The 19702-nt window shown below is 41.6% G+C and overlaps 1 protein-coding gene across 1 annotated transcript; it reads left to right on the forward strand.

Annotated features, from left to right (window-relative positions):
• Positions 1 to 7280: 7280 nt before the first annotated feature.
• On the forward strand, positions 7281 to 8691 carry LOC142382741 (uncharacterized). Its single transcript, XM_075468860.1, has 2 exons — positions 7281 to 7637; positions 8245 to 8691. Exons 1-2 carry the CDS (start codon positions 7281 to 7283, stop codon positions 8689 to 8691), a joined length of 804 nt encoding a protein of 267 aa, XP_075324975.1.
• Positions 8692 to 19702: the final 11011 nt, after the last annotated feature.

The raw sequence follows: 19702 nt of genomic DNA on the forward strand, positions 1-19702 counted from the left end.
CAGGAAGGCGGCCATTTTTGATGGAAAGTGCGTTTTCGTGCAGTTTTTAGCCGATTCCATGCCTGGCATAAGATCGAACTTGTCCTACAGATTTCATGCTACAGACTTCAAACTTGGCCAGGTTACTCTTAAGACATGAGGGGAAAAATTCATGGGGAAACTTTTTCAAAACATAAAGGGCGTGGCCGTGGCGACGCTTCAAAGTTTGATGACTCGCCATCACTGGCCTCAAAAAATGAAGTCGCTTATAACTCCGACATACATTATCCAATCTGTCCCAGACTCCATACGGTGATTGCTGGACACAGCCTGAAAGCGTACATATTATCATAGTGACATCCACCTATAGCGCCACCTGCTGGTGGTTGGAAATGTCTTTTTCTATCCACACCTCGCATTTGATCGAACTCGTCCTACAGATTAAATGCTATAGACTTCAAACTTGGCCAGCTTACTCTTAAGACATGGGGGGAAACAATCATGGAGAAACTTTTTCAAACCTCAAAGGGCGTGGCCGTGGCGGCGCCTCAAAGTTATGACTCGTCATGAAGAATTAAGTCGCTTATAACTTCCACACACATTATCCAATCTGTCCCAAACGTCATACGGTGAATGCTGGACCCAGCCTGAACGCGCAAATATAAAATATTGACATCCACCTATAGCGCCACCTGCTGCTTTTTTGAAACGTCTTTTTTTCCCCACACCTCACATTTTATCAAACTTCTCCTACAAATTTAATGCTACAACCTTCAAACTTGGCCAGGTTACTCTTAAGACATGGGGGGAAAAATATATTGAAAAACTTTTCAAAACTCTGAACAGTTTGGGTGTGGCCATGCAGTGAAAATCGCGTGATGGCGTTTGTGATTTGAAAACCTTATCATCGTCGCAAAGTCATGAAACTTGACACACACGTCCACCCTCTCAACCTCGTACATATGTAAAGGGTATCGTGTGTGGGCGGAGATAAATGGCTCAGTGGCGCCCCCTAGAATTTTTCAAAAACCCCTCCGCATTGGGGTTATTATGTGCTCGTACGTACGCAGAGGGTATCGTGTGTGTGGGCAGAGCTGCAGCTCCAGCGTCCAACGCGTGCCCCAACGTACGCATATCCCGACATACGCACACCTCGGTCCCGCTCACAGCTGCTTGCAGCTTTCTAGTGTTTTATTACTCCTTGTGTATTCTTTGTGTTAGATTCATTTTCAAAGTTGGTGTGCTCTCCCTCGCCCCTTATGTTCTGCCATCTCTCCCTCTCTCCTCAGTTCATCTCCTGCCCTCTGCTCTCTTCACTCTCCCCTGCAACCTGTTACCAATCAGCCACCAGTTCCTGCTCCAGTAATCACCTCCCCAGTATATATCTTTCTAGTTCCACCACTCCTTGCCGGATCCTTGTCTTAAATGTCTGTATTCCTTGTCTTATGGCCGGCGCACACCTTTACGATGTCATCGTTGCATGGTTTGTCGGGTGATCGGCATAACAATTCGGACCATATTTGACACGCTCGCACGTCCACCGCACACACTTGCGAACCTACGATTTTTTTTGACCGAATGTTATCACATGACCGAAATAGGAAGCCACAAATCACGTGACTTTCAAACTGAAAATGGCAATCGATTTTCCCCGGCTTGCATTATTTATCATAATTCTACTGCGTCGATGACGCCGTAATCGTGCCATTGAGAAAAGGGAGAAGAGAAAGTTGTGGTCACCAACGTGACTAAGTGCGCTATTCCCATTGGCTGTTTAAATAATCCTGCGCGATGACATCGGAACAGAGACCGCACACACATACGATTGTATTCGGCACAAGGAAAATCCGTAAGGAAATATCAAACATGTTTGATTTGATCCGATGAAACGACAAACGACAAAATCGTTTGTCGGCTGCTACCGCACACCTTTACGATTCCCATGCAAAGTCATCGGGCCGACAAAATCGTACACGAATCGTAAAGGTGTGCACCGGCCTTTACTCGTCGTATTCCCCGTCTGAAATCGTCGTTTGTATTCCCCGTCTTATTCCCCGTTATATTACTCGTCTGAGTTCCTCGTCAGTCCTTGTCCTGCAAGTATTCAGTCTGGTTTTGTTATTCTCTTAGTTTTCTGTTTAGTTTAGTTTTTCAGTACTCCAGCTTTGTTGCGCCTCTTGTTTATATTGAAAATAATTTCCTGTAACTTAATTTCTGGCTCTTGTCCGTGTCTGCACCTGGGTCTTCCCTTACCGCACCATGGGGGTATTCCTAGAAAGTAGCTAAAGAAAGCCAGGCTATAGCCGGTAAGTGTCGCTTGAACTAGCGCCATCTCCCATTTAAGCCTCAAGTCGTTCCTCAAAGATATTTTAGCTGCATCTCGGTGAGGCTAATCCAAGCGAGGCTTACATAGCCTAGCTTAGTGCGAGTGCACGAGGAACGTAAGAAGCCCTGACGAGTGGATGGTGGAAAAACGGAGATCTCTGTGAAAAGGAGAGCGAGACAAGAGCTGTTATTTTTTCGGCAGCTGAACAAATAATGCTGATGGAGCTGTATGAGGATTTTAAAAGTGTCATCACCAGAAATTGTAATACAGCTGCGATCAATAAAGCGAAGAAACGGCATGGCCAGGCTAACTGCTGACAGACTAAATGTGTAAGTTATGAAAGTTTCATACCATTGACATTCATTTTACTGTCCTCATGTATTTATACTCTCCTCTTTGTGTTATAATTTGTTTACATAAAGCATGCTAAATTGTCTCTGTATGAGATGTATAGCACAAATATACTGGCCCTGCTCAGTTTATTAATAACCCAATAATCGACACGCATCATCATACTTTGTGACTATATTATCCTGTGTGTGACCCACATATTATTTTTCACTGTTACATCTCAACAGGAGCAATCTTAACAGCCAAAAGCGTACCTGGCAGCAGGTGAAAGTAAAGTACAGGAAAATATTTCAGAGTGGTAAGTAGCCTTTGAAGAAATGTGTTTGCCCAATAAATAGAGCAACAAACTAGATACAAGAAACTGAAAATAAAAAAGATCAAGCTAGAGATTATGAAACTGGAGAGAGATGTTAGTATAAATTCAGATAAAGGAGAATTTCGTGTTGTGAACTGTATTTAATTCTGTTTTCTCTCCACAGCTTGAGAAACATGTAATAATAATTAAACAATTCAACACAACTCAAACCTGTCATTATTGTACGGTTCATGCAACGTGTTAGACATGTGTTTATACATTTATATTCACAGTGGGGTGCCATGACCTAAACGTGTGGAAAGTTATAAATCATCTCTATCCATTTAGCCTTCTTACACTTGCTCTGACTTAAACTGCTACTGTGTCAATGATAAATTATGAAAAGAAGTTCTAACTCAAGGCTAGGCTTTGATGTTGCATACAACTTCATTTCACTTTCGAAAGAAATACTGGACTATGTTTGTAAAAAGAACGGCAACGAAATTGTGACTTTCCAGAGCGTGTTACTCCACACTCGGCAAGCAACTACGGACTCACGTGACGTCTCGCGTGAGGTAGCCTCCTGTTGACGGAAGAGCTCTGATTGAGAGCAGGTACTGGCTTGATTACATTCATTCTGGACTCTATATCCGACCACATGAAGACCTCGGGACACTTCGGTTTGGCTTTAGGGACCCTCTACTCACTACCACGTAAGTGTTATGTTGTTTGGAGCTGTCGAAGAGGTGTAAAAATAGCATTTAAAACACAATATAAATTGATGCCCCCATGGCGTTGTCAGTCCGAAATCTCCGTGCAAGCAACACTGTCAGGGTTGGATGACATTTTTTTGCGTCTTTGCTTCGTACGAAAAAAATCGAGAAAAATTTAGAATAAAAATGCGAAAATGTTCTTGAATGAGGCCTAATGTCTGTGAACCAATTCACTGTGTCATTTATAAATACCGGTTAATACACTATCATGTAAAGAAGATGTGAACATGATCCAGAATCATTTGAAATGGAATGCGGCAAAGTGGAAAATTGTTTCCACTTCAGATGAATTAAAATGTGAAATTCTTTTTGGGAATTGTGGACGCTGCATCCTCTGGACTGAGGGAGAGGTGGTGGTATGGGGGTGCATTAGTGCTTTTGGGCCTGAGAGCTTGCACATCTAAAAGGCACCAACCATGCCGAAAGGTGTACAGAGGTTTTAAAGCATTTTTGGATCTGGGATTGTAAATATAATGTTTCTTCCATCAGTATAAACTGGCAATATTGGGAAGACGACAGCAACAACAAAATAAATCAATAATTTAACAAATCCAGCTTTGATCTCTAACAAGATTCATGTATGCCTGAGATGTCTCTAATTCTTATTCTTAGCAGGCTTTCTCGTCATTTGCGTTAGCACGCCGGCATTTTTTTACTGTGTAAGGCTTGATCTAAATTTTTCTGTAGGATTTTCACTGAGACGGATTTTTGCAGGATTGGCCAATGCTCTATTTCCCTTGTAGCCCTTCTTCCTTTGCATGTGTCATCTGCATGTGACTAAAATCACTGATGCATATCTGTCAACTGTATATTTCCCTAGAAAGCCCTCCAATGAAATGCCTTAAGAGAATAACCAAGAATGAATTTAGCTGTCAACTGGTCCCACAGGAGCAACTTCAAGCTTCGTCTCTTCACTGTCAATCATTTGCATGGAATTATAAGAGAGAAATATACTTTGCTGTAGAAATACAAAGAAATCCACTGTCAAGCAAGGGAAATTAACTTTAATATGAGAACAAACTCAAAGCCTGCTTTCCTCCATCTGTTTATTTCATGAAATTACAACAGATAGTAAACGAACATCACTGTCCCACTACATAAATTAGGATATTAAGTTGGATTACTCCATCCATGTTTTTCAAACTGGAACATCTCCTATGGGTGAAATATAACATCTGTACATTGGTGAAAATTCAAGATGAGATTGTACATTAAAAAAAAAACAGCTTTTCTGATAAACATGAAACATTTGATACTATTTAATGTTTAAAATAAGTTTGCAATTTCATCATTACTGATCTTGAGCATGTTACAGCTTAATTTAGGCCTGGGACCAACCGTAAAAACATCCGATCTATTAGTTACATGGATGCCATATGGTAGACTGGCTAAATATCAATATTGGTACATTTTGGCTTCCTCAAATGTTTGTTTTTCTGCCTGAGGTTTTACCAAAGCATCAACTACCTGGAAATTATAAAGGATCTGTTTCAGTTGAGGCATTTCATCTTCCAGTTGAGTGAGGGGGGCTGGTGAGGGGGGCTGACGGTTGATTGGCATGTCAGAATCCAATAGAAGTAACTCTCTTCATTACTTCTATTGGTCAGACATTTCCTCTTGCTACACCCTCTACAATGGACTAAAATATATATATTTTTCCAAACATTCTATTTTAGTGGGTGCAATGGGGTCGTGAGGAGGTTTTCACACAATATGATAAAAAATGCTCCAGAAAACATCTCATACCCCACCTTTAAAATTTTACATCCGTTATTCTCACAAAGTTAACACATTGAATACCGGCGGTGTTTATGGAATTATGTCGTAGAATCCCAGCGTTCTAAACCGTTTTTTGACGTTTTTTGTACAGTCACAGCATATTATGTGATAGGGCCACTGAAACATGTTATGGCTCGTTTGAAAGCTGATACTTTAAACTCTTTGTGGGTCAAAACTGCGTGTCTCTAGGTGCCGCCATTAGCGAGCTATCCTTAGCTAAACCAAGGCGGGTATCCACCAAAATCAACAACAAACTGAGATATCGGGGCTTTTGTGAAACGTGCGCTCTTTCAGCCTGTCGCACTTTAGATACTTACATATCCGGGTCAGAGGATTTGCATCGTGTCGCATGTTGCAAAGCTAACCTGTTCATAAGACCGCCTCCTTAGACTTGTCGCGTGTCTTCTTCTCCTTCTTGTTGTTTGTTTATGTTACTTTACCGCCACCCTCTGGAAACCGACACGTGCGATTGGACAAAATGCGGAAATGCACAACAATCAATGCAGCGTTATCAAAATTGTTCTTGAGTTGACGCAAAGCCATTGGCGTGATGATCAAAATGTCCAGATGATGACACCAGTTTTTGACTGCCATCTATGTCAGTTCTGTTCATCACATAATTACAAAAATCACACAGAATGTGCATTAGAATGTATAGATTCAGAATCCATAAAAAAACCCGTAAAAAACGTATTTTTACCATTTGGGAGCCAACGCATGGGCAGTAAAAACATAGTTTTACGTGACTTGGGAGTCAATGTGTTAACAATCCTAACATCATGTTTTATCTATCGTGCAATTTCAAGCTCTTCTCAACAGTGGTATTCATGACATTGGCAGTGGTATATGTACAGATGAAGGTATTCGGTCATTCACGTAAGTCGCCAAGGCTTCAGTCTAACAGGTTCACATCAGTGACAGTCACAGTACATCTGCAAGAAGATCAAATGATCACTTAAAAATGACCATGGTGCACTGACGTATTAACCTAAGAAGTGTCTTAGTAAAGCTACTGGCAGTTTTTTACTTGGCACTTAGAATGATTAACACAGTTATAATCAACTACAGAAAGACTTCGCTCTCTTTGTGTGACTGGCATAGAGGACAGGTTCGTGCCAAATAATGGCATCGCAGTGTATCTGACAAAAATCTTTTCCTGTTCATGTAGTACTCTTGGACGAAAAAAAACAAGTTGACCTCTAACCAAAAAAGTGAAAAAGAGTACTTCGGTTAACTATTTGTTAGATTTTTTATTTTAAACAAAATTTGTAAGGACATATAAGATTGTCTGTATTATAAAATTTGCCAAGGTTAACTGTGGAGGTCATCCTTTAATTCAAATTGTGCCATGTTTTGACAGTTTTACATAAACGTTAAGGCTGTTGTAACTCATGAAGGAGTGATCAGGATGCTCATTTAGGCTACGTGCCCACGAAAACGCTCTGAAGCATAAACGCAGATGTCCGTTTTTTTCTCCACAATTTATCTGCGTTCACACGAGCGTTTTGGGGTTGGATATCTGTCCATCCATGGGAACAGTGAAAACGTATAAAACTCATAAAACTGGCAGTTTGCCGATGTAGAATGCACGCACCGCGTCAGTTGGAAGAAAATGGCAAAGCGCGGCGGCAACAACACTCCTTCTAACTTTGTTTGGACCGATGATGAGGTCCAGTTGCTCCTCAACATGACACAGGACTACAAAACCAGGAAGGCAGTGGAGAATGTCGATTGGGAGAGTATTCAAAACAAATATTGTGAAATATGGGAGTCGTTCATGGAGAACTACCCACTTAACGACCCAAAGTACCCTCATGCTAAGGACCAGGTTAGCAAAGTTCATGTCGCAACGAAAATTAAAGCCGTGCGGATTAAATATAGGCAGGCTGTGGACACCCAGCGCCGTAGTGGGCACGGGAGGGCGGTGTCTTTGTTTTTTGAACTATGTGATGAAATTTGGGGAACCACCCCTGCCTCCACAACGGTGGAGCATGGTCTCGAAACGGCTGAAGTAAATGATGATGGGGCAGCAGAGCCGGGCGGTGTAGAACTAGCAGAAGAATCGGTGCAGGAGGACACCTCATCTTCGGAGCCGGCCGGAGAAACTCTTGCGAGGAGGAGACACTTACTTCAGGTAAAACTATGTGTTTGACGCTAGTGTTAGCCCCAACCATCATGGCAATGGAAGGGGCACCTGTCCTGTTCCGGGTAATGTGTGTGTGGTTTTTTTTTCATAATGACAGTGAGTAAAAATATTGTTTACACGAATTACAAAGGACAGTTGTGTTTGCCAGATGCACAATTACACTCGTTATTGTTTGGATGTTGAAATGTTTTGGATGTCACAATGTTCCAGTCCTACCGTTTTGACACAATTCAAGTGAAGTGTAGCCCACTTTATTGGTATCCATATTGGTCTGTAACTGACAATGGCACAATATTTGAAATCGCGTTAACACACACACACACACACACACACACACACACACACACACACACACACAGAGAGAGAGAGAGCAAACGCATAAAGACAATATTTTGCACACAACCGAAATTGCATACAAGACCTACAACTTAGCACTTGAACATTGCTCTGTTTCGGACACAGAATTATTGAAATATTTTCATTAAGATATTGTAATATTGTCATGAAGGTGGATTGTGCATGCATGTTGTACAGGACAAGGACAGATGAACGATTATAAGTCCACTAATGTTTGCTTTGGTCTGTTATTTTGTAGGCCAAACTCAACAGCTACAAGACAACCAGGCTGCAGAAGAAAGTGCGGAGCGATGAACACCATGAAGACCTCCAAATTAAAAAGAGGATTGCCGACATCATGGAGAATGCGGAAAGGGAACACAGTTCCAGGATGGATGCATTAGTGACTGCCCAAATCAGGATGAGCCAGTCTTTTGAAACTCTTGTGAGACATTTCACCTCACCCTCATACCGACCAAACATGGCTTTCCCACACAACGCGCCCACATACCCACAGCCCATGGCCTCCTCAAGCTCATACTTACCACCTGCCATGCCCTCCTCCTACCAATACATACCACAAGAACCACCCATGCCCTCCTGTAACCCATACTTACCACAACCACCCAGGGCCGCCACCTACACACACCAGCTGGTTTCAGAAACCACTGAGGAAGAAGACCAGGTTGATCTTCTTTCATTGTAAGTAGCCAGGCCGATTTTCGAGTGCAATTTCTATTTCTGTACAGTGTTACTGCATATTTGGTTTATGGCTGTCTTTGCATGATGTTCACATGCACTTTATGTCCTGAATATTTGACATAAAAAGTTTTTTTAGTAAAACTGTCATTTGCACTATATACATTTTTTTGTGGATTTATGTTTTCTGTATTTATGTTTAAACAAAGTAAAATACTTTATTTCCCCCCTGATTTGCATGTGTTATTGAGAAAAGTCTTACACACCTCATTTTGACAGGTCAAGAAAATCTACTGGACAATCAGTTACTAACTGCTCCCCCTTGTGGTCCTCATTTGTCATCATGTCTGCTAATTCTATGTAGTTATACAGAAAGTGTTACAACTGAAATCATGGGAGATATGACGTTTAAACAGTTGTCATATTGCAGAACCACTAAACATAGTAATCATAATCATAGTAAATGAATGCAGGTTATTTTGACAAAAAAGGGTTTTATTCATTACCTGTTACTGAGAATGAGTACATAAAGTCATGAACACAGAACACAAACGCAAAACATAACATGACAAGTTCTGGAAGACTGAACACAGTTCATAAGTCATGAACACAAAACTATATGAACACAAAAAAATAATGTGCATAAACATAAACACAGGTGTCACCAGTAACTGTTTTACTTTGGCAAACAAGCTGATTTTAAAAGAACATATTATGGGTCCAGATACTTGGTGAGGACTCTCCTCACCCGCTTTCCACCTGCCTCGTTGCAGTCTGTGGTATAATTGTTTCTCTGTGTGGGAGGTTGCTGGTCCCGCTCCCTTTGCATGGCTTCCTCTTGTGCATGGTGATTTACGGTGTCGTGGCAAGCCTCACAGTAGTTGTTGAGGACAAAACAGGCATAAATCACAGTAGGCAGGTCACTGAGATTTATGTCCATTTGTCGCTTCAGGCAGGCGAACCTGGCCTTGAGGCGACCAAATGCACACTCTATGACCATGCGTGCCTTGCATAGGGAGAGGCCAAAGTACTGCTCTGAAGGGGTTGCGCCTCCGTTTGAATATTCCTTCATCAGGTATGGGAGGAGGGGATAGGCCGGGTCTCCCAACAGGAAGATGGGGATGGCTTCCTCATCCTCCACTATCTGCTTCTCCAGTGAGGGAATCTTCCCAGTCTTCAAATGACTGTTGACTTTCGAGTTGGCGAATATCCGGGCATCATGCACACTACCTGGCCATTTCACCACCACATCCATGAATCTGCAACACAAATGAAGCATCATGACTTCAGTTTTTTATAACAGAAAACCCACACAACTTGTAAATTTCTAACAAAAATAGATTAATGAATGGGTGTGTAAATATAGCTAAATGTTGTGTCAATATGGTACTGTAGGCCTATTAATAATATAGACTACATGTATATTGGTGTATATTGGCTACATTCTGTTACATTTTTTGTTACAAGGCTATTGGATGGGACAGACTGCTCTGTGCCAAAGTGAGTGATGGTGGTGTATAGCTGATGTCTTTGGAGTAATAAACTGTCTGTAGCCTTACCTGTACTTGTGGTCACATACAGCTTGGACGTTCAGCGAGTGTCTTCTCTTCCTGTTGATGTAATCAGTTGCGTTCACAGACGGCTGTTTGATGTCAATGTGTGTCCCGTCAACTGCTCCCAGACACTGGGGCATCCCATGGTCTTCTAGGAACCCAGCCACTAGCTCCTCAGTATCCGGGACAGTGAATGGCAGCTTGATATATTTGGGTCCGAGATGAACCGTAATTGCACGGCACGTGTCTCTTATGATTGTTGACACTGTAGATCTCCCCAGGCCAAATGAATTCGCGGTTTTGCGGAGGCGCCCCTCATCGCTTAGGTAGTACAATGTACATGCCACCTTCTTCAGAGCCGGCACTGGCTGTCTCATATTTGTCCATTGACCCTCGATGTGAGGACGAAGTAGGTCAGTCAGGGCATAAAGGGAGTCTTTGGTCATGCGGAAATTCTCGTACCACGCTTGCTCGTCCACCACATCATTCACGAAGTTATCCCACCATTCGGAGCTTCTCCCTGGCCTCGTCCACACTCGTCTCTCACTTCGTCGGGTCTCCTCCGGTGCGTTAATAATGTCCAATAAACGCTGATATCGTCTCATATGATTTAAGTGACTCTCGGTCAAGAGTCTCGCTATTTGTTGGCATGATTCATTCATGGTATTTAACGTGGCTACTGCTAAACGTTCATCCATATTGTATACCAGGCTCAAATTTGCCGCTAGAACGTCAGTTGGCTACTTCCAGACAGCAACTGACAGCATCTGGAAGCAGAGCCGTTTCTATATAAACGGCTCTGCTTCCAGATGCGCGTGCAGAAAGAAACGTGTGCAAAAAACGCACTTCTGCGTTTTGAACTGTTCATACGGCGATGAGAGGTTGGATCGTTTTCAAGATCTCCACTCTGGAGGGCGTTTGCGTTTTCTCCGTTTTAAACTCCTAAAAACGCCGTCGCCGTGTGAAAGATAGGCACATCTGTGGAAATGTTCTGCGTTTATCTGTCGTTATCGTTGTCGTGGGCACGTAGCCTTAGACTTGAAATTGATGCGTTCAGATTCCAACTGGTTATCGGAAAGGAGTGCATGTCTGAGAGAATATTAGTGAAAAAAAAGGCACTTAAATACACAATTTATCTTTTTCTGTTCTACTGTCTCTGGGAGTGCATATGCTGTACGAAGTAAATAAACAATCAAAGTAGGCTTTTAGCGTATACTTGTTGCTTTCTACTTTAAGTGATTTTTCTTTTGATTTGAAGAAAGTGTGCAAGATTGGTATAGTTGTGCCTCTCTAAACAAGAGAGTTGAAGTCAAGAGGTCTACAATTTGATGCTTTTTTTCTTAAAAAAATTGATTTTTATATTTTCTTCAGTGACTTTATTTACCATCATAATCATTTCATTGTTCACTTCATTCATTGCGCTGATGTAATTGATATTAATTCAGTACAGCAACATCTTAAAAAGTTTGCGAACCTTAAAGCTATGTGCTTTTGACTAGTTTTGAAGTACACCAACCTTCATCTTGCACATTCTCTGGCCTCAAACTGCCCTGGAACCCCTGTGGGCTGAGACACTGCAGCTCACAACTTTGGATTCCAGCCCTTCACAACACCTTTTTACTTTATGGTACAAGGTCAAGCACCAGCAAACAAACAAAGCAAACAAAGAACGATATTTCACCATTAAAAATCAAGTTGGAGGAAAAAGAGAAACTTTTGCCACGACAAAAAAAATTTGTAAATGAAAAAATAAATAAATACCATACCAGATGCAGCGAAGAAACCAAATTAGTTCTATCCCACGCCTGGAGGGGAAAACCAAATACATTCTAAATTCTAAATTCTCTGGTGATACTTTTCTCTCTTATAAATAATCCAATTATACCATTAAAACACAAATCAGAATAAAGTGTTATTTAAAATAAGGTCAACAGTCAGAGTATTGTTGTGAATGTAACCATTACCAATGGCAGATTTAAGACAGGGTCAATATTTTTGCCTCCTTGTCCTGCTCTTTAAGCAGTTTTTGCTGTGCATCAGGCTGTGCTGTCCTGCTGGGGGATTCTGATGCTTTGCAGGGGTGTGGTCTCTCTGCAGTGGCATTCAGGCAAGTTGTTCGTGTCAAAACAACATTCGCATAAATGCCTGGAGTTTATGAAGATTGTAATGAGATGACCACTGTTTCGCAAAAACACTGTTTCAAAACCTTTGGTGTTTGCATATGCGGGGGTGCTCCCCATGTGCTCATTCGATGGCCTTTGGGAAGTCTTAGGAAAATAATTGGAATTATTTTCACAATTCAGCAGCATTTCATTAAACCTATTTACACCGTTTCGGTGCCCTGCACAATGAACTCCCAGGGAGAGAATACGCTCAAATCAAAGCTGACAGTTTTTGTATGAAGCATAAAGTGAAGAAAGATCAAAATCAAGTGATGTGCCAGAACTCTGAGAGTGGATAGAAAGAACAATCTGTGGTCGTTTTCTGCCCTCGCATTCACTGATTAGCTCTTTTTGATCTGCCTTTTGGTCTGAATATGCAGAATTTGCCTTCTCTCGCCCTCATCTCCCACCTTTCCCCCTCTCTTTAATTTCACTCTTTCTTCTCCTTCCCTCTTGCCTCTGTCGCCATTCTCAGGATTGTTGTGTTTGCCAGGAAGATTTGAAAAACACCATACGCCGACATGTCTGCTCCTCTGTATTAATGAGATCAATCACAAGCCTCGCCATTATGCACTCATTCCTGTCTGTCCGCAGGCTCCAGAAACAAGGAGAGTCACACACATATGGAGATACACACAGGCTATACCTGTGTAGGTGTAGTGTGTGTGTATCTGTGTGTAAGTAAGTGTCACATTGCAAATGTTATGTATAGAGTTTCGCAGTGTTCTGTACTGTACATCTAAATATGTTGGTGTGTGTGTGAGGGAAACAGAAAGAGCGTGGGGGTATAGATGAGTATGTATTGTGTCTCATTTGTAAGTTTGTGTGTCTGTGACTGTGTGATGGAGCAGATTGCAGAGGGCAGGGGAGAGTGGGTTGTGCCTGCACATGAACAGATGGCAGGAGAGAGGGGTTTTTAAATTTCTTTTCTCGGTTCTTAAAGAGCAACCAGTTTAGCTTGTGTGTATGTGTGCATGTGTGTCTATGAGGCTCCCTGCTGAAGTTTTTTATTTATTTTTTTTGGAGAAAAGCAGGATTTTTTTCCATTCTTGAGAGTGTGTTCACACATCTAAATTTATACCACGTAAGTAGGCTTACTCTCAGCTAAAGTACACACACACGCACACACACACACACACATAGGCGGGCAGGTGTTACCACTTCATCAGCCTTCTCTCCTCAAGGAGAGAAAAGTAAAGAGCTCGAAAATCACACTTTTCTCTGAAATGCTTTTCAGCACCTTAGGGTTGGACATGGGAAAGAGGGATGGGAATGAGAGACAAGGGTGGTGGAAGAGGTGAGACAGTGTCAGAAAGTGAGGGACAGGAAAACCAAAGTATATAGGGAGGTGTAAAGGTAGTTCTCTGAGAGCAGGAAATGTACAAATAAAAATAATTTCAACGCACTCTAACTGGCCTGAGCTCAATGCTCAAGCAACCTGCGCTGACTTGCTGGCTCCCTGGTCTCACTAACTTTCTCGCTGGGTCAGAGGGCGAAGCCACCGGGGCAGGCTGAGGGCTTTCTACCCCAGCAGATTGAGTGCAAGTATTGCTAACAAGAGCAGGCCAAAGAGATTGCAAATCTGAAAAAAAAATTTAAGCTGTTGAGCGGCGTCTCCTGAGAAAATGGCTGGTCAAGAGGCCTGCAGCATCTCTCCAGTCGCACTGGCTCTCTTCCTCATTCAGAGGGCATCTCTGCAAACGTGCCACTGAAAATAAAGCGAATACAAGCTGGCGACTCCCTTAAAAAGTCCATTAGTCTTTTGCTCAGTGAATGAGCATTAGCAACCAATATATTTTTTAAAGTGTTTTTGGAGTGTGGCAGTTCTGCATGAAGGAGACTTTGCATAGCTTGCATAGTGGTGGGCAGATATACGGGCAGGGCCACATGAGCATACTCATATATACCCATTCACTGAATTAGTAAGATGCTGCAGAGTCATATATCACATCGTAATAAGACAAGAAGAGGTTTTTTTATTGCAAAACCTTGAAATGACAAAGTTTTCTGGAACGTATGACTTTTTAGTGCATTAACAACTGTTGGGGAGAGACTTTAAAGACATGGTTGGTAATCCTGTTCAGAAACACATTTTGTAATACTGGGTGAAATGGTCCGTCTATCCCAGGGGTGGCCAACCGGTCAGAGACTAAGAGCCGCATTTTTTACTGTGTTACCACAAAGAGCCACATTTTTTGAAAAATGACCGAATTCTCTCCGTTCCATCCATCTGTTCTTCACTCGCTCTCGTCTCGGTCACGTGACGCATCAACGCTGATATTAAACCCACAAACCGAGCAAAATGAGTCAAAAACAGACGTGTTTGGAAAGCTTCTTCCCAGTGAGGAGACAGAAGAGGCTGTGACCACTAAAAAAAAGAAAGCTGCATTTTGAAGGCATGTTTAAGCGTTACCATAGCGACCAGAGAGCGTTAGGAGGCAGAGAGGATGTTACGTCAGGAGGACGCTGCTAATAAAGTTACACACAAGTACACAGTGGATTCAAGTTTATTATTATATTTACTAAATACCACAGAGTCTGTGTTAGTTAGTGATGGGAAGTTCGGCTCTTTATTTAGGATCTTTTGTAGCCTATATTTTACCTTAACTTTGCAAAAAAAAATAATAATCATGGTTTATGTGTTGAAAACCCTTTTGCTTTGAATGTTTTTATGAGAGACCTTATAATTGCCTAATTCTTTGCATTTATTCTGTGACAAAACCACTTTTACATTTGTTTATTTCAATTAAACTTTTTTATTGCACAAATTAACAATAAACTTCAAACAAATCCACAGAACAGAACCAAACTCAAGCTAACATTAATAATGTCCTCAATTAAACTTTTTTATTGGACAAATGAACCAAAAAATTTCAAACAAATCCACAGAACAGAACCAAAACCAGAACCAAACTCCTTAATTCTCACATGAATACCGCGTGCTGGTCGCCATGCTGGCCAATCATAACAAAGCTCTGTGTAACCAGAGCTGGGACTGAGCACTGAAAGTGAAACCTAAGCAGCGAATGGAAAAAAACTTGTCGGCTCTCACTTGATGCGAGCCGGCTCTCAGAGCCAATGCTTGTGCGCATGACCCATCACTAGTGTTAGTTGTATTATTTTATTTTGTAATATTTATCCGCCACACCTGAAAGGCCGGTCCGTGAAAATATTGTCTGACATTAAACCGGTCCATGGAGCAAAAAAGGTTGGAGACCGCTGCCGTATTGAACTCAAACGAAGCGAAAAAAAAAATAAATAAATAAATAAAAAAATTGGTATGAACGTAAGAGCCGCATGAAACCAGACAAAGAGCCGCATGCGGCTCGGGAGCCGCGGGTTGGCCACCCCTGGTCTATCCTGAGAGAAATCTATACAAGATGTATTTAGAAAAAGGAACGAAAATAATCAGACCTCTGTGGCAGCTGCAGGACTGAGAAAAAGCTGACCAATCGGATTGGAGCGCCTGCAAAAAACCAATCAGATGCCTCTGCTTTCTGCCTACGCCCCCCTCTGTGGGCTCCCTGCTCCGTGTGCGCACGCGGTTCTACCGGCTTTGGATGAAGCCAGAGAGTCTCTATTATGAGGAGAGGGAAAACTGGCGGCTATTTCCGGGTGGTACTGCACTCTAGGGGCGCCAACGAAGCAGTGCAGAGCACGCCGAACTCTATGGTGGTACTATGAAATCCACATTAGATCCAGCCATTGCTTTGGATAGAATTTTTTATATTTTTTTATTTTCATTTTCCTAAAGGAAGGATAAATTATCCTTTCAAACGGCACTTGGTTTGATTTTTTAGACTCGCTAGATCTTTTTAAAATACACATTTATTGTCAGTATTGCCTCACGAGTGACGTCAGGCATGTGGCATCACTTTACGGCATGGTCAGTCCTAGCGCTGAGCTAGCAGAGAGGTGTTAGCTCAAATAGTTACAGATTTCAGCACATCCCTTTTACATACTCTCTGACTAGCCTCTGGTTTAGCTTTGGTTGTTGTTAGCAGCACCAGGTTAGCACTCTGGCACAGTGGACGAGTGCCGTAAAGCAGCCGGTCGTAATCTGCCGTGCGTTCATCAGATTCCGTTAGCAAAATGCTAGCGGAGATTGACTCGCAAATGCCAGACCTGTAAGAAAACAGAAAGATATAACTCCCAGGTTATTGTACTTTTGATATAAATCTACATCCCGCTGTCAGAAATCACAGTAATATTTTCAGGTTTCAGTCGCTAGCGGGGACATTTTTTGAGTTATTAGCGCCAGCCCTATGGAAAATGGTCATTCTGCACTCGCTCGCCAGCGCCCCCAGAGAAAATCAACTGAACTGCAGCCAAATTTTTTATAATGGGGCGAATAGGAAGTGGAACGGCTGTCTGTAAAAGGGCTGTGATGAAGCACTGATGGAATGGGGAGTGGGGGTGGAGCTTAGAGGAGGGGCCACTTTCGAATCTTGCTAGCTCTCTTGCTAGCTCTCTTGGATTACCTACCATAGCTTTAAGTCTCACTTAATGTTTCTATACTATAAGTACAAAAAAATCAAGCAGATCTGTCAGCACTTGAAAGTTTCTCTTTCAACTCTCTGTAGAAATATTTATCGGAGTCTTAGCATCCTCTCTGCTACACGCAGGGACTAAAGGATCTGCTGATCCAGTACCAGACACCACAAGACATCCTCAGAAGTCACGTGACCACACTCAGAGGTGAATGAGATGACATCACAGGGACCTAAACAATTATCTGCTTTTTTTATGTTGCTGATCAGTTTAATTGTATTTGTTTAATAAGTACATGAACTTGTCCTAATGCACCAAAGTTAACTGAGAGAGGCTCCAGCCTCCCGTGACCCTGAATAGGATAAAGTGGGTTTAAAAAAAATGACAGCCTGACAAAGGATGCGCTTGGACAAACAAGTAACCCTGCAGAGACAGATGCCACTGTGGGTGCATGCATCAGAAAGGTTTGCACAAACAGCCAAGTTAGGAAACTGCACTGACTTCCATTCATTGTGGACGTCATGAGTCAAACTTTGTCCTAAACCTGAACCATAACCAATTCATAACCCGAACCAAAACAAATAAATAACTTCAAATCACCCTATGCCTTCCACGCTAAAACTACATTTCGGCCTCGAAACTGCCCTTTAAAATTCTCTGTTCCAACAATTTGGTCCTGCAAGCACCTGGACTGAAAGGGTGGAGGGTAATATAAATATAGAGAAGGAATGTGCCAGTTTCACCAAAAGCTGCACTCTGTAAGGAAAGGCAGGCAGCGAGATCAATAGATAGGCTTTTTTATTCAATTTTAATTAATTTATAACAGCTACTTTTTTCTTGTTTGTTTGTTTTGTTTTTTATTACTACACACAACACGGCGAAAAACACATATTCAGGAGTAAATCTTAACTCACAATTCTTCATGGCAGAATGGTCAGCTTTATCCATGCTCAAACACGAGGGGACTCCCTGCCCCAAGCGCAAACATCTACCATAGTCAAAGCTCGACTGATGGTATTACAGATGGACAGACAGTACACAGATTTTTACATTATGAGCTTCTAAAATCCCTGTAAATATAATGAATAGAGAAGGAGTCAACACAGGGCCATTCTTCATAAACTCCAACTTTCTCTAAGAGGAACAAAAAAATAAAGCAGATGAAAGTTAGAGCAGACAGCATTTGCCGTAAGCCCCCGTGGTCGCATATATAATTTCTTCATCTTGTCCTTTACAAATAGTTTTCATCTTTGGCAGAAATCCGCTGGCCTTCTTCTCCATAACTCAGTGGTAAACACAAACAAACTTGTTCTACAGGCACTTTTCAGAGAGACACCATCTTCTCAAATTATGTTTGATCAGTAAAGAAAAATCACCATTTTTTTTTTTTAACTGTAGTCACATTTCACTGCGGTAATGAACAAGCTGTTTAGCATCCAGCTGCTGTACAGTACAGCGCTCATTAAAGCCAATTATTTTTTCTTCTCTCTAAAAGAGATGATGTCAAAAGCTCTTTTTTGTGTAATCCAACAAACAGAATATTTTTCAGCTGAGGAGCAGTCATCTACCTTTTTAGTTTAGCTTACAACTGAATTTTATTTAATTTATTTATTTATTTATTATTTTATATATATCTATATATATGTATATTATTATTTTGTTTGTTTGTTTTGTTTTAGTTTACTTTTATCTATTCATCCATTATTTAAAATATCTTTTTATTTATTATTATTATTATTTTATTTTATTATATATATTTTTTTTAATTATTTTATTATATACTTATTATACACTTATTTATCCAGTGTTTTTCCTCATGGGGATCTTAAACACCGGGGACTATGCCCACTCGGTCTGTGGGCTCATTACTGTGGGGATCGCCCTGGTTCGGGTTGGCTGTGGTGTGGATGCCAGCCTGCCCTGATCCGGGCGGTTCCCCATGGTGGTGGCCTCTGTGGTCATTGGTGGGCTGGCTCCCGGTGTGGACAGATCCCCAAGATACCGTTTCCTCACTTCAGCGTCAAGCCAGATTTTAATGTTGATTTTAATGTTGATTGTTGTTGATATTGATGTTGCTCATGTTGGGGGTGGTGGGGGGTTGTCGGTGTGATGTTGTGTGTGAGTTAATGCATGAATTGATTTGATTACTGATTTTATTATGTAAAGCACTTTGTGCTGCTTTTTCAGTATGAAAGGTGCTATATAAATAAAGTTTGATTTGATTTGATTTGATAAAAGACAACAGTGATTATTCAATCACTCTCAGCGATGTAAGGTGATTATCCCAATGTTGGCCAGTATGTTATGTTTTCCATCTAGCCATCCCCGTATCTGTATGCATCCTTCTTGTCATCACCACAGTCAGATAGTGATAGTGACGAATCATCTTGCCTAGATACAAACTTCAAACATACTAAAGTTTATCTTCACAATGAGGCAAACAATTTAGAATTTTTGCTGTATATAGAGTAAATCCAATGTAGTACGGACTATAGACTAAAAGACTGTAAAGAGAAATACAGCCCCTCTGAATATTGAATACCCTGTGAGAGTCATGAAAGTTAACACAAACATTCACATGCTTTCTTCCTTATCAGTGAAGTACGGAGCCCCTAAAGGGACATGAAAAAAAAAAAATGTTTTTAGGTGCGCACCTGAAACTTTTTCTGGTGTGCACGTGAATTTTTTTTTTTTTTACATTTCCACGTCCCTTTAGGGCAGACCTGGGTATTTTACGGCCCGCGGGCCAGATACGGCTCTTTGCCCGTCCCTGTCCGGCCCGCGCCCCCCTGCCCCCTCCAGTCAAAAATAA

Source organism: Odontesthes bonariensis, chromosome 6 (assembly GCF_027942865.1).
Source record: "Odontesthes bonariensis isolate fOdoBon6 chromosome 6, fOdoBon6.hap1, whole genome shotgun sequence".
NCBI classification, from domain to species: domain Eukaryota; kingdom Metazoa; phylum Chordata; class Actinopteri; order Atheriniformes; family Atherinopsidae; genus Odontesthes; species Odontesthes bonariensis.